Consider the following 25,602-nt stretch of genomic DNA (forward strand, 5'->3'; position numbering starts at 1 on the left):
GGTCTGTTAGAAATGCTCCCATCTCATCTAACCTTCCCATCAGCTGTGCCTGGCAGGTACTGGTCCCACAGGGCCTCCCGGAAGATTGTCCCAGGGAAGTGCATAAAACCTACCTGCCGACAAGCAAATAAGACGGGGCCAGTGGCTAACCCGAGCTTCAGGTCGGCCGAGGTCGGTTTGCCCATCTGGTCAGAACATGAGGTGAAGTCCAGGACGTCGTCTATCAGCTGGAGAGGGAGAAAGGGCTGTCACAGCCCCGCCACACCAGTGTCCCACCCGCCCTGCCTGCTGGACCGCACCCTTCCAGAGCAGCAGACCAACCTGAAAAGCGATGCCCACGTTCTTCCCGTATTGATAGGCAATCTCATGCACCGCTGGGTCAGGGCATCCCAGGACAGAGACCTGAAACAGAGGATCCCGAGGTAAGCTGCTGGTAAGCTGCAGAGGCAGGGTGGCATCCCCACGGGGATTCACACCTCCTCCTCCTTAGAAAAGGAGCCGTGATGTTGGGTGTGTGCAGCCAAGAGAGACTGCTCTCAGGAGACCAATCACATACAGAGTACCTGTGTGTCTGACCTGTGGTATAAAGGACTTCAGTCTCAGACTGTTTTCTTAAATTTCAAGAAAACTCACCTTTCCCACCTCCTTTCACAAGACAGGCCATCTTTCCCACCACTTAGGGAAAAATGAGATAGGACTAGATTAGTTCTGCAATGCGGGAGACCTGGATTCAATCCCTGGTTTGGGAAGATCCCCTGGAGAAGGGAAAGGCTACCCACTCCAGTATTCTGGCCTGGAGAATTCCATGGACAGTCCATAGGGTCGCAAAGAGTCAGACACAACTGAGCAACTTTCAAAAGGAAAAAAAAAAAAAGAAAAAAGACCAGTTCTGCTAGTCAGCCTTTCTGACGTGCAAACCAAACAGACTACAGTATCTGAAATGCTGTCTTCCAGCGCCTGGCAAACCTGGCCCAACTGTTGGCATTATTTTTATTTTTCTACTGACTTACCCTTATTTTAGGGGTAGAGATCTGATCTAATAGTACACAGGATGTGGCCATCGTTCATTTCCACATTTGTAGTCCTTATAATCATTTTTGGTGATTTCACTTGATTCTGAAAAGCTGTTTTTTCTTGGTGTAACAGCCTCAAGCCTCATGCTTCAGACATAGGTATGGTTCTTCCATTACCTAAGGACAGTCCCCAGTCCTACTTTTTCCATGTTTCTCTCACAAGAAGTCATGTAACTGTATAAAAGCTTTTTCCCCTGTTCAGTGAGGGAACAGGACTTCTAAGTCTTCTGTAAAACTTCAAAAACCCAGCTGGCACTGGCCACTCAGCACTTTTCCTGCTGTTCTGCTAAGCATGCAAAGCAGGCCCGGCCACACTTCAGAGAACCGGGGTGGGGTGGGGGAGAACACTCCTCTAGGGGAGGGAGGGCCTGGACTGGCCCCAAGAGCCAGACAGAGCTCTTCTGGGCCTCCTGTCTGGCCTCAGCCCTCACCTTTGTCGGCCTCTGGGGACACAGGGGACCCTGCTGGGCACAGGCAGCTGGGTGCCACAGTGAGCCGGGGGGGCGGCGCTCCTGCCCCTCAGTTACCACGTGACCTTTGTGATCCTGTCTGTCTGTGCTTCAGTCTCCTCGTCTGTAAAACCAAGGCTCACAAGCGCCTACAGCAGAGGCTGGAAGGAGGACGCGTGACGCTACCCATGCCCTCTGCACAGTGCGGGCGTCTAGCTGTAACCCCGAGTGTCTGCTGAGACTGTGACCAGCCCTCCTCCACTGCTGTGCCAACAGGAGCCCGGGGAGTGTCCCGGCCTGCTGCTGCAGCCAGAGCACATAACCTGCTCAGCCCTGAGCAGGTTTTCAGGGACTGAGCGAAGCCCGTGCCTATGTCATGTTTGGTCACATGTCCTTGATAAAAACGCACACATGGTAAAAGGCCAGGCGGCCGCTTACTTGAGTGAATAATAAACTCAACTGCTCCCAATAGCAAAACCTTACCACCGGCAGGGACTGACCCACGGTGGGCTGTAGGGAGGGATCCATGAGACCACCAGGGGAGACAGTGCAGAAATTTTGAAAGAAGTCAAGAAATGCATCAACCTGGCTGAGAGAATGAGTGCGTAGCCAGGCTCGGGCAGCCTGGGACATGCTGAGCCCAAAAAACAAAGACATCCCCTTTCTAGACAGAAATAACTCGTAAATAAGTTCTGTAGAGGGTGATGCTATTTCCTATGCACAAAGCAGCACAGAAATACAGACTTCCTTCCTGAGAAGTTGAAGATTTTTAAAAACTCCATTCTATTTCTAAACTCAATGGATTAAAATGTATGGAGTACATACGATAAGCATTGTGCATTATCTTAGATCTCACAACAGCCTATAAATATCTCTTCTGTGGTTGATGAGGGTAAAAACTAACAGCCATTCAGCACTCTGTGTGCTGGGCGCTGTCCTGAGATTTCTCACGTTGCCACTCACTGAGGAGGCCGGCGCTGAGACACAGCGGGGACCAGGCGTCACAGGATGAGGAGATGGCGAAATCAGGACCGAGCCCGGGCGGTCTGCCTCAGAGACTGGTCCCTATCACGTGGACCTGCTGCCTTTAATGGGCCTCAAAGTCGAGGCTCAGAGAGGCCAGTCACGGCGCTCAGGAATCAGAAAGCCCTGAGTCCGCCTCGCCGCCCCCTCAAAGCCAGGCAGTAAAGGGACACTGCTGCTCAGATTTCCCCACTACAACGTGAACAGCACCCCTTCTCATGGCAGAGTCCTGCTCCCCCTGCCCCATGAGGACTGTCTGAACCAGGAAAGTCAGAAGCGACACAACACAAAACAGAAAGGAGGTACGCTGACGTGCACGCTTCTCGTCCTCAGCCTCAGAGAGACGCCCCCCATCTGATTCCTGGAGGAAGGTGGAGGGGAGAGGGTAAAAGAAAGCAGAGCTCAGCTAACCATTTTGTTTGAAGCAGGTCCGCAGCCAGGCCACGGGGCGCACGAGTCGAGGGTGGGGGGTAAGGCCCACACCTCTCAGGAGACTCTTCTACACCTTTCCTCAAAACCATCAGAAAGATCACATCGACCGGGGCACAGCCCTTGACATCTATTGAGCATCTCTGTCTTTAAAGTGTGTGTTTACATCACTATGAGAGTCAATATACGTACTGTGGTCTTATTTATTAAAAATAATGGAGATTATTGGAGCGCCACCATTATATTAAAAAAATACCAAAACAGGTGGTCGTCAGAAACCAAAGGAAAACATTGAGGAGAAAACTTTTTCAACATAAAATCACAGATAAAGGGCTAATATTCTTCATATATAAAGAACTCTTTAAAACTGAGAAGGAAAAAAGACCAACCACCCATCAAGAAAATGGGCAAGAGACATGAATATACAATTCACAAAAATTAAAGAAATGAAAACAGCCCTTCAGCATCTTAAAAGGAGTTCTACTTCACTGAGAAAAGAGAGATGTAAATTAAAACTCCACCGTAACACCATTTCTCATCTATCAGACTGTCAAACACTCAAGTCTAAGGCTACATTTGGTTAGCGTGGCTGTGGGAAAACAGGCAACCATGTTAACCGTGGGCCTTGGGCAGGGAGCCTCTGGGGAGGAGCACACAGCGGTTCATTCCCCAGCCGACAGCCCTGGTTTGCCTGCCCCACATCCCTGCTTGGAGCTGGATCTGGGCCAACAGGTCCTGGAAGAGGCCGGCCACAGAGGCAGCCCAGGTCCCAGGCCACAGCCCACTCCACACCACAGCCTGGCGCCACATCTGCGACACACACACATGCCCCAGCATGCATGGCAGCACTCTTACAAAGCCAAGACGCGGAAGCAACTCAAGTACCCAGCAATAGAAAACTGGTTTAAGAAGATGTGTATGTGTGTACACATACACATACACACAATGGAATATCACTCAGCCACAAAAAGGAATAAAATACTATTTGCAGCAATATGGATGGAACTTGAGAATACTATACTAAGTGAAGTCAGAGAAAGATAAATATTATATGATATCACTTATATGTGAAATCGAAAAAATAATACGAATGAATTACTGAATACAAACCAGAAAGACTCATAGCAAACAAACTTATGTTTACCATAGGGTACAGGGATAAATTAGGAATATGGGATTAACAGACAGAAACTACTATAAGTAAAACAGATAAATAACAAGGATTTACTATACAGCACAGAGAATTATATTCAATACCTTATAATAACCTATAGTGGAAATAATCTGATATATGTATGTGTGTGTGTGTATATATATATCACTGAATCATTTTGCTATACGCCTAAAATACAACTATACTTCAAATCAACTATACTTTAAAAAAAAAAAAAAAAAGATTCTCGACAACTAAATGCAACATGAGATCCTAGACTAGATCCTGGGCCAGAAAACAACATTCCCATTTGTTCTAACAATATAATGAGAACTATTAAAATTTGAATAAGGACTATGTGTAGATTAGATAAGAATATCATAATAAAAAAAATAGGTGTTCTACAGCTATAACCCACAAACTGAGATTCTGGGGCAGCCCTCCATAGCTTTGACAATAAGGCACTAGGAAGACAGTCCACTGATTTCAGGACACATGCAGCACTCGAGAGAACAGAAATTCAGAAAAAAACAACAAAAAATGAACGAATACATGAATCTGCAGTTATCATACCCAGTTCTGGGTTTAAATCTCCACTCAGCTACTGTCTGCCTGAAAAACACTGGATGGGAGATCCCTCTGGTCTCATTCCCATGAGGTTTTCTGGGGAACAGGCACAGTGTTCACTGGTAAACTATACAATGTATTTTGCGTGACTATGTACAGAAACAAAGAGCCAATCACCTTTTAAGATTACTTCTATTTTAACATCAATCAGTGTCCCAAAACAATCCTGAACAGCCCTCTCTTAGATTTAATACCATTTTCCATTTAACAGTCCTTAGGACAATGAATTGTAAGTTGTGAGGTTTCCTCCAAATTCCCACGACATCCTGAATTCCATTAGTTCTTCTCCAATGATTCTGATGTTTAAGTTCTTACCCATTCTTTTTGGTGTCTCTAATTTGCTTTGCATGTGTTCTCTCAGAGCCCACGTGTCTGCATTTTAAATACCAAAATCACATAAAAATAGCAGTTTTGAATATATAACACCTCTGGAACATCTCTCCCCATAGGCACTTATATATAGAAACTTTTATTCAGGGAGCTCACACTAGCATTCTGCTTTATTATTCTAACAGCTCTGGAGCTCAGGAATAAATCACAGAAGTGGGCAGTTCAGGGCTGATGTCAGCCTGCCTCCTAGTGGGCAGCCTGAGACATTTCATTTTTCACGAGGGTCGAGCCCTGTTAATATGCAGGTCCACTTGTACTTGCCTACCTGTGAGGGACAAGGTCCTCTTTATGAACGAATATACGTGCGACCCTGCCTTTGGCTTCCTAAGCAGAGGACAGCAAATGCAGTCTCTCCTCAATGACGTGGGCCCTTCGGAGGGTTCGCTCACTGAGTGCACGAGCTCCCATTCTGGCTCGGGGCAGCAAGCACTGCTGCCCTGTGGAATGTCCATTCTGTGGACAATGACCCTCAGTGTTTCAGATCCAACTGCCCCAGTAATGGCTGTGCTTCCCTCCACAGCCTCAGGCCTGTGAAGATCTCACTGTCACCTAACACACTAGCGAGGCTGGGTGTCCAGCTTCATGGAGACGTTGGCCATCAAGGGTATGATGAGCAATGAAAGATCAATGTTCTCAAGATTAATTAAGATTGAAGGCCACCATTTTAAATCTTTTTATTTTTTTTAATTTAGCATTCTCAAGCCTATCCTATTTTTGTCTCTCTTTTTTTAGAAAACCACACTCGCAATTTCTGGGAAATTAAGAAAAAAATGCTCTTTCAATAAAAAGACAAAAATGGCTGAGACTGTGGCCATCATGTTCTACATAATTCACATTCCTTTGGGTTTCAATTGGGTCTTTTTAGGAAGAAATGTTGTCCTCATTCTTTTTTGGCTCAATTACAATTACACATTTCTTGACACTTTTCCAAACAGAGACATTACTGGCAAGGGGCTTTTTCACCTGAGAGGCCTGAGAAAAAGCTCTCTTCAACTGTAATTATGTTAAGAGTGTATCATGACAGCAACTGACACTTGCCCCTTAGGAGTCTCCCTTTCTTGTTGCTTTAATCACAGGGACTCTTACTTGGCCCAGTTTTCATCCTGAGTATCTGCTAGGCTGAAAGATGATCGGATGAATAATTCTAGGCAGAGAACTGTCTCTCATTCATGGGCTAGCACTGAATGATTAAAGACAATATTGATTTTTAAAAAAGGAAACTATGTGAGGAGTGGAGGGAAGGCCACAGAGAAAGCAAGGAGTACAGAAAAGTTATGGTTCATGCTCAGCTTATACTTGGAAGTAGAAGGGCTTTTTTATATTCCATATAACTGGGAGGGATTTATTACTCATGGAGGAGGACACAGAACACTGGAACAATCTATTAGTTGGATATTTTCGCCCTGGTCAATATTTAAGAACACAACATAGCACTTTTACATGTAAAATGTACAAAACAGTGTGTGGTAACCGTGAGGGAGACCACTTATGATTAGTTCAAAATGTTGCACCCATTTGGAAATTAGACTGGGGAATATATTAGAAAGCTTGTTTTGATTCGACTCCTAGGAGGAAAGTTGGGCCGAAACAGCAAAAATGAAAACCATAGCAGAAGTTCTTTGCTGTCTGGGGATGCAATTCTTTTCTCAGTTACTCTTGGGATTTTGGTCACTATTTTAAGATTCTCCAGTGCAACTTTTTCTATAAGAATTAGCTCCCAAGAAAGAGCTAGGAGGCTTTTTATTTATTTTTTTAACTTGAAAAGAAACAGAACGTACATACTGCTTTACAACTGTTGGCGATCAGACTTGCAGTCTTCTTGAAAGTCTTTTCAAGGTAGTGTGCAAATCTTTCATTTTCATTTTCTTTTGACCCAAGCTGAAGAAATTCACCTACAAAGAAGGAAAGTGGTCAGGTGAGGGATTTTTGTTTTTTTGTTTCTTTTGGGGCGGGGGAGGGGGGGAGCTGGCAAAATACTAAGAATGAACAAAGAAGAAAAGTCAGAATTAACCTACCACGCACCAAATCTTCAATCACTTGGGTTAAAATAGATATAACAGTTGTATTTCCAATTCGTGCCAGAGCTATTGATGCTGCAGAAAGAATTAAGTCACCAGCAAGGACAGCCTAGAAAAGAAGAAAAACCTTCAGAGAAAAGTGTCCGAGCACTGGAGCCAACAATGAAGTTTCTCAGGAGAGAAGTCCAGAATGGGAGGGAGGGAGGGCTCATCCTGGGTCTCTGTTTCTCCTCTTCCTCGGCGGGATTGTTTTGCATTTGGGACCCTGTTTGGAATCTCTAGGCTCTCAGAGATTATCCAGTCTCTCTCTCCAGTTGAGAGCTGAAGAAATGAACACCTGGAGATGGGAACTGCCTGACCCCCTGGCTTCATCCTTGGCCGCAGCAAAATGCATCTCACTGCCTTCATTTAGCTCTGGACCATTCGTTCTCCCCTCACACCACGTGGCTGCGCCTCTGCACTTACTGTTTCTTCTGCTCAAAAAGCCCTTCCCCTTCACCTCGTGACTCATGTGCGGGGTTAGCTCAGGCAGTACCTGCAGGAGGTCCACTCAGACGCCTCAGTCTGACCGGTGAGCACAGCGCCCCTTGGGTACTGCTGTCTTCCTGTTTTCCTATTTGTCAAACCCCTAAGGGCACATACTGTGAATCACCCAGCTAGTACTTGGCACACACCATGGCCCCACGCATGCTTTGCTCAATGAAAACTAAACCAAGGAACCTTGGCTCCAAGTTCAAGGCGCTTAGGACACTATTACACTGCCTCTCATTCCAGAACAAAATATTTTTTTCACTGAACACGCATCGATATTTTTTCAATCTTCTTTAGATGATGAGTTAAATGTTTGCACTGTATTTACAACTAATTATAAATCATGATTGAATTATATGCTATAATCAAGTATACTAATCTGCATACTTAAAGATATGCATACGTTTTAAAGAGCAGTTATAAATGATCAAGTTCATGGAAATTTTAATCCCTTAGAATGCAACATTTTAAGTCTTTATTCCACACAGCATGTGGGACCTAAGTTCCTCAACTAGGGATTGAACCCATGCCCCCTGTAGTGGAAGCTTGGAGTCTTAACTGTTGGACCACCAGAGAAGTCCCAAGTTTTAATTGTCTATTAGTTCTCTGGCATTTAAAAATTAGTGATGTTCAGTTTGTTTACCAACTAAACATCATTTTATACAACACACACTGTATGAGGTATCCTGACATAACTGTAAATACACACTGATAAAGTCACTGTACACATCATGACTTAACAGGCACACACACATCCGCCTCCGCCCCACAGCACGAGCAGCTGAAGGCTCAGGATCTCCAAGCTTCTGCCTCCTGCCTCTCTTGGCCCTGGGGATCCCTGAAGCCAAAACGGAAATAAAACTGCCCGACTAGGGATGGCTGGACTGAGGGGTGAAAGGAAAGCAGGACTAGAGACACAGGCAGGGATGGGGGAGGCACTGTATGACTGGGTCTTTACTGGTAACACAGCAGTCCTGTCTGAGGGGCAGAGGAGGGGAGGAGACTAGCAGGTGGCCCCGGGCAGGGCGGACCAGCCTCGCAGCTGAACGAGGCAGTGAGGGTAGAAACACGATCTCTCATTGCCACTCAGGGGGCCCCCAACAGCAGAGGCACTCACGAGAGGGGGCCAGTCAGGAGAAAATGTCAACTTGTTCACTTCAGCCTCCTCTGCCCAAGTGCTTAAGTATTAACGGCTTTAGAGCGGGCCCTGAAAATGGACACAGCAAACTGCAGCACATGTCGTAGGACACAAAACCTTTTCATCTAAAATTGGCGATAAGAGTCTTACAATTGAAACTGCAGGACTTGATTATACAACTGAACTGTGTATACTAAAGCAAAACCAGCATGTAAACGTAGTAATTAAGGTATTACTTCTTCTTTGAATACGATTAGCAAACAGGTGGGAACCAGGTACTACAGACATGTGACGGATGGAAAGGAATGGAGAGGGAGTGTGTGCGTGTGTGTGTGTGTGTGCATGCGCTTGTGTATTTATATATATATATATTTTTTTTAGTTTTATTTACTTGCCCTGACACTCTCACATGTGGTGGTTAAGTAATTCAGGTGAATCTGAGTAATCTGAGCCCTAGAGTAAAAGGTGTGATTCCTCATAAGAGACACTTTTTGGATAACTACAAAACGCTTTCCTTAACCAAATTCTATGTAAAACTGTGATTAAACAGAACTAGTAAGTTTATCTTTCTATGGTGTTATCTACGATCAAACATCTGTATATAGATGAAAACTATATACAAGAAACTCTTTTGAAAGCTAGAAGACCACATTTGATGAAACGTATTTTCATCATTTGAGACAAATCTGAAAAATAAATGTAATCCAAAGAGTGTGGTATTTAATATGAAAGATGAAAAAACCCAAAAAAGCCGCACGTACCTTCTTTTCACCCCAGATCTTATTGACAGTGTGTTTTCCTCTCCGGGAACTTGCGTCATCAATGACATCGTCATGGACCAGACTGGCAGTGTGGATCATTTCTGCAATTAAGGCTATGGCACGCTGGCTTGCTTGCACATTTCTAGTTAACAGAAAGCAGTGCTTTTTAACAGAGACGCCGCCTATAACCTTCTCAGCAATCATCTTGTGAAAAGTGGACATTGGATCTAGGATAAAGAATTTTATTTCTCTAAGAGAAACTGTATAAAAACTTCGGCTTCCCTACACAGCCAATTCTATCATTTGGAGAACATTTAAAAACACAGGCGATACTGTGAATCAAGATTATGCTTTCAGGACACCACATTAAGAAGTAGAATTTGTATAATGAACAACAAAAGAAGGATAAACAGCTTATAAGTCTGGGCATTGGACTGAAAACAATCATCTTTATGTCCTGTAACAGTGGTCTTGGTCAGTTGATCAAGTTTGTAATTAGATTACAACTAAATTTCAGGAGTTGATGGGGAAGATAGGTGAAAAGCAATCTAGAGAATCGTGTGTTAAAGAACCACCAATCACTGTTCAAACCTTTTAATATTGTCTTACACGTTTAGTATGTAGAAGGAAATGGCAACCCACTCCAGTATTCTTGCCTGGAGAATCCCATGGACAGAGGAGCCTGGCGGGCTACAGTCCATGCGGTTGCAAGAGTCAGACATGACTTGGTGACTAAACCACCACCACCACCACATGTTTAGTAAGAAGACCTCCATAACCAAGATAGCTGGAATTCATAATTCCACTTGGCTACTGACATTGGTTATCAATATGAATTGATAATTCATTCATATTGGAGTATGAGTTCCAATTCATGTTTAACCTGTGCGTTAGAAATTTAAACTTTCATTTCCCATATTTAACACAAAATACAGGAAAAGCACTCCAAGAAGATACATGGATATGAGTACTACAGCTAAAAGGGGACTTCAATTTCTTTTTAATCGTGATTATTATCACCATCAATCTTCTAGGGAAATTTTAAAACACTGAATTTTGAGAAAATCAAACTGGGAAAATAACCAACTGAATTTTCTGAACCTAAAAACAGAAGCCTGGATCAAACACATGCTAACCAAATGTTTCACTTATTCCTCTAGCTTACTTTTCAAATATCATGTTCTCTCAGGAGAAAAGTGAAGGGGATCCTGAAATGTGATGTTTTCTTTAAAAATCTAACCTGAACATCTGCAAAAGCCAGTGTTCCTTCTAATGCCTCAGTTCTAGCAGAAAGCCATGAAAAATGATGTACAGCTACAGTACAGATACTGGAATTTAACTACTAAATCAGCCTAAAGACATCTTCCCGTTTTGCTTGAAATGTAATTTTAAAATATAGTGCTTTGCCAGCAACTCTTACCTAAGATTTTCAGAACTAAACCTCAGAACCTTCCAACTGCTTTTAGCTTGGAAATAAACTGTAAAGTGCTGCTTATTATTTATTAATGTCACAATTATAACTGTTCTAAATACTTCTGGATCACAGCCTACTTTCATAGTAGGGAGGGACAAATGATCTGGTAAGAGCACTTTAGTGAGTGAGAAAATGGAGCTTCAGAGGGCTTCCAGGAGCTTGCTCCGAATCTCTCAGTGAGACACTCACAGACCCCACAGGAAGAAGCTTGGACCTTAAATATTTTCCAGGTACATTTATTGGATCCTATCTTTTTTTGAGTTGAATGCACAAGAAAAGATGTAGACTTTTACAGTCATTTTTTAAATAGACTATTTTTTTTTTTAGAATATTTTCTCAATGAATTTCAGTCTGATGAAACATATACTCGCTATTGGTTAATAGCAGACTCACCTTCAAACAACTGGGAAGATGTCATCTAGCCTTTCTCTGGCATTTCTAGGTCAGGCACGACTTCCATTATCACAGCAGCAGGCAAAGGCCCTGCTGAGAAACTGCAGTAAAGTGGCAGTGCTCAGTGAAACACTGGGGTGGGGTTTTTTTTGGTAATTTTAAGATATTAAAAAACACAGATTTCTTGAAATATTTTGAAATTTCATAGACTCTACATGTATGTAAAAATGCCATTTTGTATGCCTACATTGATGAAACCAGGATTCTTGCTTAGAACATTCTTTGGCATCATCACACAGCCCCTACGTAGGATAAGCATCACATTTTCGACGCTTCCTCATTTTGTCTGATATACTTTTTCCTGCCCACTTAGACTTTCACGTGTGTGAGATTCTATCTGGAAAATGCTGCCACTGAATACCCAAGCACAGCATAACAGTCTGCAAGCCAAATTTACAGATTCTGGAAACGACTCACACTGTGCGAAGACGAAATCTTCCAAGTAGTGTACCGAATCATGCCTTCAAAAAAATGGGCACTGTTTCTACTTCCTGCTGTGAAAGAGCGGCCACACTTTCCCAGCTTCTGGGAGAGGTGCTAGGAAAAGCCAGCCAGGCGAGACAGTGGGAGAAAGGGAGGCCCCGAACCTCAGAAAGCAGAGGTTCTTACCCCCTGCACTTTACACCTGCAAGAGCGAGCGATGACTCAGCCAGCCCCTCATCACCATCAGAGGTTTCCCCCTCATCAGATGCAAAACATTATTAGAATGAAGAATCAGAAGCACAGATGGGAATAGATGGAATAGTATAATGACCTCTCCACATACCCTTTACCAAGCTGACATGTGACTGAAGTAAAACCCTTTCTCCTCCTATTCATGCTGATATATATAACGCCAAGTCTAAATGACAAGCAAACCCCGAGAGTGAGAAAGTTGTCTCCAAAAAGAAAATCAAACCTTGTCAATGGATTACCTTGACTTGCAACAAATGAAGGAGGCAGATAAATTTAAATAGTAAATGCAGTTTTCACTTTAACAGGGACAGAGGCACATCTATTCCTAAAACTACCGGGACTGTATGAAGACCAGAGAGTTCTCAGGTGGGTTACAGGAGGCTCTACTTCTAAAGTTCACTATGTTCTTCTGTTTATCTCTTCTGACAATTCTAAAGAGAAGCTTTTCACTTTGCTTGTTAGCACTAGCTTAGTATTCCTTAAATCTCATCTCTTGCCCACCTTGTCAAAAATTTCAACATTCTTGAAAATGCAGACTGAGTTCCTCAGACACAGCAATTGGGATCTCTCATGATGGGGCTCAGGAACTGGGATTGTGAAGTGGCAGGCGCACTGAGTCTGACGCACAAAGTCAGGGAAATGCTGATCCGTGAGCGGGGGGCATTCACCTGCCTTACCGCAAGCCCCAAAAGGAAGCGGCTCCTAAGAAGGAGTTTGACAGAAGCATGGTCTCTGCTGCCCCCCTGTGGCCAAGCCTCTAAACTGCAGCCATGAGAAGTCTCCTCTGCCTGAAAGGTGACCTGAACTTGGCGGCTCAGTTCAAGCAAGGTCTTGGGCCAACTTCTCTCCAAGTCTCTTCATAGCTCGAGGGCAGGCAGTGTCCTCTGCTCTGAAGGGCACAATCAGAGGAGGGTGACCTCTTCTCTGACACTCCGTGTCATCTCGAGTTTTAAAGGATAGGAATGGACACTATCAGTTTGGTACCGAAGAAATTCTCTATTTAAAAGGCAAACGAAGTCTCTGTCTCTAAAATTCTTCAGGATGTGAACTGTTACCTGATGAAACTATATATAGCCAAGTTTTCAACACACTGAACAATATATCCACATCGACGCACTTTAGATTCTATCTTATCTGCCACTAAGCCGGGTGGCGGACTGCTACAAGTTTGGGCCCCTCAACGACCGACACGGTGGAAAGGGTTCTGCTTTTCCCGCTGGGGCTGCGCTGCCAGTCCTGGTGCCTCCCGAGCAGGCACCTCCAGAGGGAGGGAAAAGCCCGCCAGGCGCACTGCCCGCATGGACATGACACGACGTCAACAACGGCGTTTGTACTAGTTTCCTGGGGCTCTGTGACAGGTCACCACAAACGTGCTGGTTTAAATTGACAGAAATTCTCCCACGGTTCTGGAGACCGCAAGTCCAGAAACAGTTCCCCTGAGCTGAAACCAAGGTGTTGGCAAGGCTGGGCTCCCTGCAGGGGCTCAAGGGCAGGGTCCTCTCCTCACTCCTTCCAGTTAAGCTGGCTGCTGGTGACCTTTGCTGTGGCCACAAGCTGGAAGGCGTCCCCTCCAAGCCGCTCCCTCTCATCTTCACGTGCCCTTCTCCTGTGTGAGGCGATCTCCTCTGCCTCCCTCTTTAGGGATACCAGTGACTGCATTTAGGGCCCATCAGAAAACCCAGGATGACGTTTCCATTTCAAAATCCTTAGCTGAAAGCACACCCGCAAAGACCATTTTCTTGCCACAAAATGCAACACTTATAGGTCCCAAGGCTTAGGACGTGGATACCTTTGGTGGAGCCACTTTTCAGTTGAACAGTTTCTTGCTTTTGCCAGTCTCTTCTGTTGATGCTCAAATGTTTCCTTTTCAGTGATCGCATTCCTAAAATTACTTGGCAAACAGGCCTGTGGGGCCCCGCCTGGGATCTTCAGCCACCTTTGCTCACCTTGTTCTAATAAACCTCTTACAGCAAAACCACAGATGGCCCCTGCTCTCCAGAAGCTCTCCCCCTGCTCCCAACCCGCTCCTGCTTTAAGTGGGAAGACACTCGGTCCCTTGAGTGCCTGATCCACAAGGGTCCTTAGGAGGTGAGTATTCCCAAGAAGTTGGGGCTCGGAGAGTAATCGTGCTAGGCTACTGTGCCACCAGAATGCACACCAGTCATGATGCACATCTCAATGCTGGACACAGCTCTGCTCTGAGTCTTCAGTCAGCCCTGCTCCCAACACGGGGAGAATGAAGCTGGAGCCAGGACATCCCCAGGGAAGGCAGAATGGAACTCACTTCTTAAACCAGCAATGCCTTTTCTGTGTTATAGTCTCCCATTTGTTCCTGCAAACCAACAATTTCTACAGTTTCAACAACATAAACTGAAGGCTCTGACAATGGGGATAACAGCTGACAGGATTTAAAGCAAGCAACGCAGAATGTTTTCCTTCCCATGACATCTCCGAGCGTGATGACCTGTATCAAGCGTTAATAAAGACATAAACACTATCTCTAGACCAGAGGTTCTCAACCAGGGACGATTCTGCTCCTCAGGGGACACCTGGCAATGTCTGGAGACATTTTTTGTTTGTCATCAACTAGGGAAGGGGTACCACTGGCATCTAACAGATGGAGGCCAGGTATAGCTGCCAAACGCCCGACAAGACCCAGAATAGTCCCCACAGCTAAGGACTACCTGCCCCCAAATGTCAGCAGAGGCAAGGCTGAGGAACCCAGTTCCAGACCTCATGAGAGGTATTTCAAGTTTGGTTCAGAGGGAGTATTTCTGCTGCTCTGCCTTCTAGGTGAAATGGTCCTGATGGGAAAACAGCTACCCCCAGAGACCTTGCTGCTTGTTCATACTCTCCTGTGAGCACTTAGAAAGTCTCAGGGCAAATGGGAGGCACCCCTGAGCACAGAGTTGTGTCCTGGAGCTGGAGTGGCACAGACTCAGGGCACAAGCGGCTGAGCATGTGCTAAGAAGCAACACCTGACACCCACTCTTACAGCATCCTTAGATTTGGTGCTGGCAAAGCTCTGCTGTTCAGTTGCCAAGACTTGTTCGACTCTTCGTGATGCTATGGACTGTATCACGCCAGGCCTCCCTGTCCCTCACCATCTCCCAAAGTTTGCCCCAGTTCATGTCCATTGAACTTGGGCAAACTCTGGGTGATAACATCCAACCATGCATCATCCATCATCCTCTTCTGCCTTCGGTCTTTCCCAGCATGGCAAACCTTAGGCCCTCCCTAAGCTCTACATCTTTTCTTGAGCTATCTACAGATAAAAGGGAGCAGGATGCAAACATTCAACACCAGGAAAATGTGCCAGTACGTTATGGTCCACTGGAGTGTGCAGCAGTAGACTGCCTGATGTAAAAATAAACACAGTGAAGACACTTCAGTAACATGGCAAAGAGTTTTAAGAACAATGCCAATGGGTAAGTCCTCTGTCGTTTCAAGGTTTCCTTTAATGTTAAAACATGGCAGTTCTTGTAATAGTTGAAAATTTTACATATATTTGCGACACAGAAGTTGAAGACCAAAAGTCAAAATGCCTTCTTTTAAGAAAAATTTTCTTTGGCATGTTTCTGAAGGCCACAGGAAGTCAGGTCCTGCAGGGGGTGTGGTGGCCAGAATCTGGGCCTAACTCATGACTTTATAACCATCAACCTTTGGAATAATGGCCCCGTGTGTACAACAGTTACAAATATGCATACATGCTGGCATTCTTTACTTCTGCATGAGAAAACTCAATGTAGCTTTGAACATTCTTTCTAAAATGTTTATTTGCTGCTGAAGTTGTTCTCCCATGGATATTAAAAAGCATGGAAAAGGAAGATGCCCAGAAGAGACTCCAGGATGACCCTGGGAACACAAAGCTGGAAATTACTCACCACAAAGTGAGTTCACAGACACAAGGTACTAGTTAAACAAGAAAGTAAATGGGAAACCTTGGGAAGGAAGGTTTGCCAAATAGAGACCAGAGGAGAGAAAGTAAATAACTCACCGGGAGTTATTATGATGAATGTTACAGGCTCGGGCCATTAGCACCACAATAATTGGTCGAAAGGCTTTTCCTTTTCCATCAAAGTAGTATTCAGACATTTCCTTGAGTTCTGCTGTAGATATGAAGAGTTCCTGAAACAAAGTTTCTCTGCGTCAACAGGGCAGCATAACTACACAAAATGTCAGTGGAATTTCTTTCACACAGCTTTGATTTTAGCGCATTCATTTCAACGGGGAAATCCAACACTTGGTAGGAAGAGGTGCCAACACTGTGTGGCCACAAAGCTGGCTCCTGCGGCTGCGCCACAAGCAGTGACTGGCCAGACCCCGCCAGGGGCCCAAGTGCTGGGTGGGCCTGCCGCTGGCGGAGACCCTGAGTGACAGCGGCGGAGGGGGGACACCAGAAGGCTGGTGACAGCTGGAGAGGGAGAGAAACGGGGCTGCTTGCAGCCTGGAAGATGGAGGCGGGAGGACAAAGAGGTGGAGTGTGGGAGCCAGTGAAGCACAAGGTCAGGGGGTGGCAGACGAGATGAGAAGAGAGAAGGGCGGGGTCAGTCTGGTTCAGGCGTTCCTCAGCCACACAAGCCAAAGGTTCACAGGGCAAGTGTACAACAAAAGCTATACATAATTGCAAGGAGCTTATGATGGCATTGCTGCTGCTGCTAAGTCGCTTCAGTTGTGTCCGACTCTGTGTGACCCCATAAACAGCAGCCCACCAGGCTCCCTCATCCCTGGGCTCCTCCAGGCAAGAACACTGGAGTGGGTTGCCATTTCCTTCTTCAACGCATGAAAGTGAAAAGTGAAGGTGAAGTCGCTCAGTCATGTCCGACTCTTAGCGACCCCATGGACTGCAGCCCACCAGGCCCCTCTGTCCATGGGATTTTCCAGGCAAGAGTACTGGAGTGGGTTGTCACTGCCTTCTCCTACGATGGCATTAGGGAAGCAAAATTTTTTAAAATATGAAATATTCAGTGAATGATATGGTGGCAACTTGAATAATGGCCGTTTGTTAAATGCATTAAGGTTCAAAGAATGGAAAGATCAGTGTGGATGAGAAAAACTGAGCATTTCAGGGAGGAGACAAGCTATGCCTGGGGAAGAGAGGCTAAGGAGGATTTTGCTTCCTGAAGAGGAGGGAGAGCTGTCCTGGGGATGGGCTCATGTGTTTCCTGTCTCTAGCCCTCAGGGACTTGCTAGGAAGAATCAGAGCTTGTGTCCCAGGAGCAACAGACGGGCCCAGCAGCCCTTCACAGGGTTCAAGCGCACATGACCCAGCAGGCCAGGCACTCCCTCCTCGGCGCCAAGGACGATAATAAACGCAGAGGTTTCAGAGATAAATGGGACAGGCTCTTGTCTGCACGGAGCTCAGAGTCTAGGTAGGGGAAGGGAAACAGGACCGTAGTGTAACATAGCAGGGTGAGGACTCCTGTCCTGGAGGTGAGGGCTGCCTGCCTGGGAGCACACAGGAGGCACCTCTGGCTCAGGCTCAGGCCGCAAGGGCGAGAGCAGAGGTGGAGGGGTGACAGAAACCCAGGGCTGGGGACTGAAGGCCAGATACTGATGAGGGACTTCCCTGAGGGTCCAGTGGATAAGAATCTGCCTGCCAATGCAAGTGACACCAGTTCGATCCCTGGTCTGGGAAGATCCCACATGCCGCGGAGCATCTAAGCCTGAGGACCACAGCTGCTGGAGCCTGTGCACCTAGAGCCCAGGCTCTGCAAAAGAAATCACCACAGTGAGAAGCCTGGGCGCTACAACTAGAGAGTAGCCCCGCCCTTGCCGCAACTAGAGAAAAACCCTCACGTAGCAACAAAGATCCCGCACAACCAAAAATAAATAAAAGCAACTTTAAAAAGAGAGAGAGATGAGATGAGGAGGGTGTGGAGGGGAAGGAGTGGGCGGAGTCAAGGATTCTCCCCAAGGTCCTGGGTGACAACCTTGCATCAACAGGATAAATAAGAGAAACAACAATTCGTAGGAAAAAGCGGAGCTTCAGATCTGCCAGTGTGAGACAGTGATGGACACTCCACAGAGCTGCCCAGGGAGCAGTCAGAGTTTAGGAGAGAACACTCATTCTGGGCCAGAGCCATCACACGGGAGTCTTTAGCATGGAAACGGGTAAACTGAAGACAGAGCGAGAAGAGGAGCAAACAACCCCAGGGAACGGCAAAATCAAAGGGGGTGGGCTGGAGGGGGCAGAGAGGAACCCAGGAAGCCGACTAAAGGATGTTCTGAGGAGCACAAGGACAGTGCAGAAGCCAAGGGCTGGGCTTCACAAAAGGGCTGTGGTGAACAGGGTCCAATGTTCAGAGAGTCTGTGAAGATACAAGCCAGCAGTGCCTGTTGGAGTTAGTAAAAGGGGGCAGAGGCAGTTTCGGATGAGAGGCTGGATAGGTAGGCAAAGGGTGGTGATGGAGCCGTGGTGAAGGGGCAAGACAGAGAGAGGCTGGGAATACTGGAATGGAATCAGGAGGACACAGGGTGATGGGATGGTCCTTTAAAAGATGAACAGGAAGAAGCTGGAGCATCTGAAATGGATCCAGAAGAGAATAAAGAGGGCAAGTCTGCAGACAAACACGGAGAACAGGGAATTGGGGGAGAAGAGCCTAGGGCCCCAAGGAGGAGGCAAAGGGCATGGGACTTAACCAGAGACACAGGGATGACGCTGGAGGAGGCGAGGAGGCAGGCTACAGCAGTGGTGTGGACTGTAACGGGCCCAGGGCAGGAGTTCAGGGAGCTCCTCCTTCACAGCTTCTGTGTGGTTCCTCGGACAGGAAGTGGTGGTGCCAGGGAGACAGGAGAGTGGGGCGGGGACTGGAGGGGGTAAATGCAGAACCTTGAAAGGGGAAGGAAGCTGACCAGGGGCATCTGAGCATCTTGGGCAGCATAGGAGAATCCACGTGAGGCTGGGGGCCACTGAAAATTTGGGCAACAGAATGCTTGATGAAGAAAGCCCTGTCAGGGGCATCCCAGCACTGATATTCAGAACCAGAGAGGAGGACAGTAGCGGAGGCAATGGAGGCTTCAGAGCCGCACCAGGCCCGGCGCAAGAGACTGATCTGGGGGCAGAGAGTCAGAGGACTCTGTGGACATGCACCTGTGGCCTGAACCTTCCTTTTTTTCAGTTTCCTATTCCTGCCATCACCCGCCTCTGGGTGGTGACTTGTATCACATCTTCCACACCGCCTCATACTCACTGCTCAAGAAACATTTAAAACCAGACATTTGGGAATCAGGTCTGCAATGGCATGGCACACATGGGGAAACCTGCAGGTTTTTTTTGTAATTCAAAGAAATCGACATAACTTCACAGTATCGTCAAAAATCTCTTACCTTCCTGATGTCCTCATAGAGACCTTTCAAGTCTCTCCAGCCAAGCTTAAAAGGGTCGGTGTATTTCTCACCGCTGTGTGTTTTACTGCAGCAGCAAGCTACTGGCGTCGTGTGATGGAACCTAAGCAGAAACACACACAACGGAAGGCTGGGCGCTATTTTACCTCGTTACTTCATTTTTAAGTAAAAATTATACAGACCTATGCATATATACATATATGTAACACAATTGGAGGATGGAAAATTTAAGCCTAGATACCTGCTGGGAATTAAGCATGAATGCAAAAAGGTCATTATAATTTCGAAGATCACATAGAATTCTGATCCTGCTCAACACCACACCAATTTTCATAACCAGGACCTAGGGAGCCACAAAATCAAAAGAAATATAAACCATGTTCACTGTGTTCTGAGTTTAAAAATTTTTTTAAAGGTCAGATTATTTTTTTTTGGCTGTGCTAGGTCTTCAATTGCTGTGAGGGCTTTTCTCCAGTTGCAATGTATCAGGTTTTCATTGCAGTGGCTTCTCTTGCTGCAGAGCATGAGCTCTAGGGTGCACCGGCTTCAGTAGCTACAGCACAAAGGCTCACTAGTTTCAGCTTCTGGGCTCTACGGTGCTGGCTCAAAACTTGTGGCGCATGGCTTAGTTGCTCTGAGGCGTATGGGATCTTCCATATGGGATCCCAATCAGGGATCGAATCCATGTCTTCTGATTAGCAGGTGAGTTCTTTACCCTGAGCTACCAGGGAAGTCCAAGTTTAAATTTTATTATACAGTTGGGCCTCTTTATCTATGGGTTCTGCATCTTTGGATTCAAACAACCTCATATTGAAAATATATATATGTGTGTGTGTGTGTGTGTGTGTGTGTGTATTTTAATTCCAGAAAGTTTCAAAAAGCAAAATTTGAATTTACCATGCTCAGGCAACTATTTGCATAGCATTTATATTACGTATTAGGTATTATAAGTCATCTAAAAATGACAAAGTATAAGGAATGATGCGTGTAAGTTATATGCAAGTATTATGCCATTTTATATAAAGGACTTGAGCATCCCTAATTTTGGTATCTGAGGTGAGAGTGCCCTAGAACCAATGTCCCCTACCCCCCCCCCACCCTACGAATGGATGACTTTTTTAAGAAGATCAAGATCACATAAAGCAGGTATTGTGGAACTTAAATAGCATATTCAATTTCCTGAATTGAATAGCCCACCACAATTTAGAATAGACATTTACTGGCAATATATATGACTAATAATTTTAACTGCAATACGGATAATAAACTTACCGTGATACACCATACATATTTGGAAAGGCAGATGTTAAACTCTTCATAAGATTACAATAGGACACCTATAAAATAAAATATTAAGAAACTTCTAAGAAAGAATATTCATGAAAAACTTTTATAACACTAAATAAGAATTCCCATAACTTATAAAAAATGGTAATCTTTTATCTTTTAGTTGTCCATTTAGAGACTGCAAACTTCAGAAAAAATAAGAAAGTTTTCTCTCCATATTATAAAAGCAGTTATCTGTCATTACAGAAAATATAAATATGAAAAAAAACAGAAAATAGAAAACATCTATAATCTAGCCCTTCCCCCAAAGACTGCTCCACATTTATACCTATCTTTCCAGATCTGAAATTCCCTTCCATTTAACTAACACTGGGCAGAGAGTAGTAAGGATTAGTGTGGCTTACACTGTTTTAAAATCTTAAATTGGTTTAAGACAATAGTCAAGATCCCCAAAGCACCTGCCCAGACAGTGAAAGAGGATTTCAGTGTTAAGAAATTTAGCCACACAAACACTGCATATGTCAAGCCACTGTTCCTGAATATACCTAGAAATGGTATTTCTTGAAAAGTAGTATTAACAAACAAGCTCAGCAGGACATTTTGATAATATTAACTTAATCAGAGATCAAGAACAACAGAAGACGACTTTTAGAAGACTCAGAGGTTGTGGTGGCAACAACAGCAATTGTTGTGCACTACTGTGTGTCAGGAATTGTGACAGGCACTAGGGACCCAGAGATACAGCAGCCAAACTTGAAGAATTCAGGGACACAGGCATTTCAAAAATTACTAATCTGATGTAGGAAGGGCTCTTGTAGGATATTTAAAGAAAACATTTTAACCAAGGATAGATTTAGCATTAGCAAAAAGAAAACGAATCCATTGTATTGGTCTTACAACCAAGACTTTACAATAAAGTCCTACAACGTGGGCTTGACTCTGACAATTACTTGTTACACAGCCAGGGAACTTGAAATTCAGAAAAGTCTGAAAAACTGATAATGCGGATATGTTTACAACACGTCAAAAGAAAAAAGCACCTACAGAACAGGGTGCACTATGTGATTCCACTAAAAATTTGTGTAACTATACAAATAAAATCCAGGATTTGGAAGCACATAAGGGGGGTATTAAAAATGGTTATTTTGGAATAAATCAGATTATGGGAGTTTTTTTGCTTGTTTTTAATTCATATTTTCCGAGTTTTCTCTAGTGAACACATACTGCTTTAGACGTATTAAAATGACAATAGGGAGTTCCTTGGTGGACAAGTCGGGGAGAATCCACCTTGCAATGCAGGGCATGTGGGTTCGATCCCTCATCAGGGATCCAACATGCCTTGAAGCAGGGCATCCTTCCTATGCTGCAAGGAAGGATCCCACGTGTTGCAACTAAGACCCAGGGCAGTCAAATAAATAAAGAATTTTTTAAATGGCCCACTATTTTAAAAAATAAATAAAATAAAATGACAATAAACGCTGACTTTTCCTGGCAGGCAGTGGCCAAAGGAAGTGGCCCAGAGTTCTAGCTTCCCCATGGCATTACATATCCATTAATGACGTCCCAAGCATTACAATGTCCTAAAGAAAAAAACTGACAATCCTCCTTTGAATTCAACCTAAGGTGACACTTAACCTACTTCTTCAGCCTTCACACATAAATAATTCACTTGAATTTAGTATTTATTATAATACTTATTTAATTTGAAACCTAATCTCTAAGTGCAGTGAAGAGTTAAAATTACACAGCTAGCACAGAGGGCTCTTAATCACTGAGCAACGTTTAAAGCCTAGAGGGTGGATCTTGGCTCAGATCTCAACATTTCCTAGTAGTTACCTTCAGACAGCTTTCTGATAAAATCTATGGCAAAGATGCTTGGACTAATTGAGCAATTACACGTAAAGCTCTTTGCTGTGAACATTTATAGGATGTATTCCGCCAAGCTATTTTCTGCTTTAAAAGTATCTTGGGGTGAGGTTTTTTGAAGTGAGGTTAGAGATACACAGAAGAGCTGTATTCAAAGGGAGTTGTTGAACCGGGCCACCTAGGGGCATGACTAGTGCAAACATCAACAATGTCCCAAATCTGATTTTCTATCTTTCCATCTCATACTCTCCCCTGAAATTCAACTTGCCTCCCATGAAGTTACTTTAAAAAAAAAGAGAGAGAGAGAAAATGCTGAGTAAGAATCAAGACATACCGACTAGTGATTTGGCACAATCAGACACACCCTGGTTTTTGTCCTATCACAAGATATGCGAACACTCCCAGTGAAGAGGTTGAGAAAACGTACAAACAGCAGTAAGAGTGGAGCTTTGCTGGGAGAGCTGGGCGTGGCTTTACTGTTGCTGCTCTTTGTCCCCAAGGACCATTAGGCCCTATGAGACTTGAACTAGCCAAAACACATCCTCCTAAGGCAGACACCAGAAGGCTCCTGTATTAATTTACAGTGAAAAATACGACTGACACAGAAATCAGAAATATACGGTATTGGGGTTTCCCTGGTGGCTCAGAGTTAAAGAATTTGCCTGCCAATGCAGGAGACATGAGTTCGATCCCTGGTCCCAGAAGATCCCACATGCTGGGGAGCAACAAAGCCCGAGTGCTACAATTATTGAGCCTGTGCTCTCGAGCCAGGGAGACCAACTACTGAGCCCATGTGACACAACTATCGAACCCCTCATACCCTAGAGCCCGAGCTCCGCAACAAGCCAATGCACTACAACTGGAGAGTGGCCCCCGCTCACTGCAATTAGAGAAAAGCCCAAGCAGCAAGACCCAGCAGAGCCAAAAAATAAAGAAAGAAAATTAATAAAAAAAGAGAGATATACAGTACTGGAATTATCGGCAAAGCTCCTCCAACAATTCTCTCCAGGAAAGCACCCTTTCTGTAGCTAAGATAATTGCTTAATGGGCACGGATTTTTTTTAAAAAAAGGAGCGTCAAAGAAGAATCAATGTCATCAGTGGTGGGTGCATCCTTGTCTGCAAGTAACATCCTCATTTGCAGTACTAGGAATATCTGAAGCCTGGCTAGGACAGCACCTACACGGATCCCACAGTCTCGCTATTCCCCATATTCTCTCTTTACTGTCTTTTCTGTAGACCAGTCCAACAGCATTCTCTCTTCAAGTGTCTGTTCTGAATAAGTTGTTATTTGTACCCATACGTATCTAAAAGCAGACACTTAGAGATGCTACATATTTCATATTGGGAAATGGTATTTGATGGGTACATGGAAGTGTACCAAATCTGAGACAGAAGAGAGTCCTAAATTCAAATAAACTTTTAAAAAAAAATGAGCCTTCCAGATGAGAGGCAAACACATAACAATTACTATGTGATGGGAGAAGTCTCCAAAAAGAGAGTGAGCCCATCGATCTTGCATGGTTATGCTATCCAATGCGAGCTTAGCCTACAGCAAGTTAGGAATTAATCACTACAAAGTGCAGAAAAGGATTTACAGAGCCAGAGAAACGTATCAATACACAGGAGCTAAACTGACCACAAAGGGAGAAAAAAAGAGATGGAGTCCAAAGGCAGCAGGAGACAACACCAGAGTTCACGGTTAGAACTCCGATTCTGACTCTACTTCAAGAAGTCAGACTTAAACTAAAGGTTTCCCCACTTCTGCGACATCCTTGGGTCTCTTCTTCCAGCCCGTCCAGTTGTGCCCTCCCTCCGAAGCAACTACCGCATAACCGATCTCCGGTTCACTCTAAGCATCAGCCCTGCGTTCTCCACGAGACCTATTCCGAGGTCACCCTGGCCCTTCGCATCTCTGAGCGCTCAGAGCACCTTATGCTCTGCTGCTGCTGCGAAGTCACGTCAGTCGTGTCCGACTCTGTGTGACCCCATAGACGGCAGCCCACCAGGCTCCCTTCCCTGGGATTCTCCAGGCAAGATTACTGGAGTGGGTTGCCATTTCCTTCTCCAGTGCATGAAAGAGAAAAGTGAAAGTGAAGTTGCTCAGTCGTGTCCGACGCTTCGCGACCCCATGGACTGCAGCCCACCAGGCTCCTCCGTCCATGGGATTTTCCAGGCAAGAGTACTGGAGTGGGGTGCCATTGTCTCCCCTTATGCCCTAAAATCCCAATTAAGTTCGGTTGCCCCCGAAGCCTTGACTGTTAACTCGAAAGGAAACACCTGCAGACGCTCTCCACGCGTTACACAGACTGCAGGAGAAAACTGGGCCACACCTGCGTTGCCCGGGACCCGGCTCCTCGTCGCCCCTTCCCGACACCCAAGACGCTCCCCGGTCCCAGGACACCGCTCTGCAGCCCCGCGCGGGGCACCCCCATTTCAGGCGGACGCCGGGCGCCCACCCCTCGGCTCGGTCCCATCCTCGGAGCCCCGCCAGCACAGGGTCGCATCCCAGCGCGGCCCCACGGTCCCCGCCCGCCGCTCTTGCAGCTTGCGTCCCATTCATTCCGCGGCGCCGCTGTCATTGGCGCCGTGACCTCTGCGCCCGGCCGCGGCGTGCGCTCCCCGGCCTCACCTGCGCGCAGGCGACGGCGGCAGTGGCAGCGGCAGCGACGGCGGCAGCCCGCGGCGCAGACAGTGCCGCGCGGCCGGCGGAGTTGGGCCCGGGGCTCCGTGCCGCCGGCCTCCAAGAGCAGCCGCATCGCCACCGCCACCGCCACCAGCACGAGGCCATGGTCCGAGTATGAAAGTCGCGGCAGGGCGGCGGCTCCGCCTCTGGCCCGGCGGCCCCTCCTCCCGGGACCCGGAGCCGGAAGTCCGGCATCGGAAGAGGTTGGTCTCGCACGCCCCGC

General features: G+C 45.7%; 1 protein-coding gene across 6 annotated transcripts in view; it reads right to left on the bottom strand.

The window, feature by feature from the left end:
- PDSS1 (decaprenyl diphosphate synthase subunit 1) overlaps nucleotides 1-25,569 on the bottom strand; it is a 34,638-nt gene extending 9,069 nt beyond the window's left edge. Inside the window, exons 1-9 of one of the 6 annotated variants that reach the window (XM_081554244.1) lie at nucleotides 25,027-25,569; nucleotides 20,814-20,878; nucleotides 19,524-19,644; nucleotides 16,192-16,322; nucleotides 9,593-9,734; nucleotides 7,160-7,271; nucleotides 6,927-7,036; nucleotides 322-402; nucleotides 114-227 (exon numbers count right to left, since the gene is read on the bottom strand). In XM_081554244.1, coding sequence (XP_081410370.1) covers nucleotides 114-227; nucleotides 322-402; nucleotides 6,927-7,036; nucleotides 7,160-7,271; nucleotides 9,593-9,734; nucleotides 16,192-16,322; nucleotides 19,524-19,644; nucleotides 20,814-20,878; nucleotides 25,027-25,452 — 1,302 coding nt within the window. In that variant the 5' untranslated portion in view covers nucleotides 25,453-25,569. Of the gene's footprint in view, nucleotides 1-113; nucleotides 228-321; nucleotides 403-6,926; nucleotides 7,037-7,159; nucleotides 7,272-9,592; nucleotides 9,820-11,459; nucleotides 11,550-16,191; nucleotides 16,323-19,523; nucleotides 19,645-20,813; nucleotides 20,879-24,332; nucleotides 24,570-25,026 lie in introns of those variants that run through there. The other 5 variants (XM_081554243.1, XM_081554248.1, XM_081554246.1 and 2 more) reach the window with 5 other exon arrangements.
- Between the last annotated feature and the right edge of the window lie 33 nt (nucleotides 25,570-25,602).

The sequence above is a fragment of the Giraffa tippelskirchi genome, chromosome 13 (genome assembly GCF_054371585.1).
Source record: "Giraffa tippelskirchi isolate mGirTip1 chromosome 13, T2T-mGirTip1v1.2.pri, whole genome shotgun sequence".
NCBI classification, from domain to species: Eukaryota; Metazoa; Chordata; class Mammalia; order Artiodactyla; family Giraffidae; genus Giraffa; species Giraffa tippelskirchi.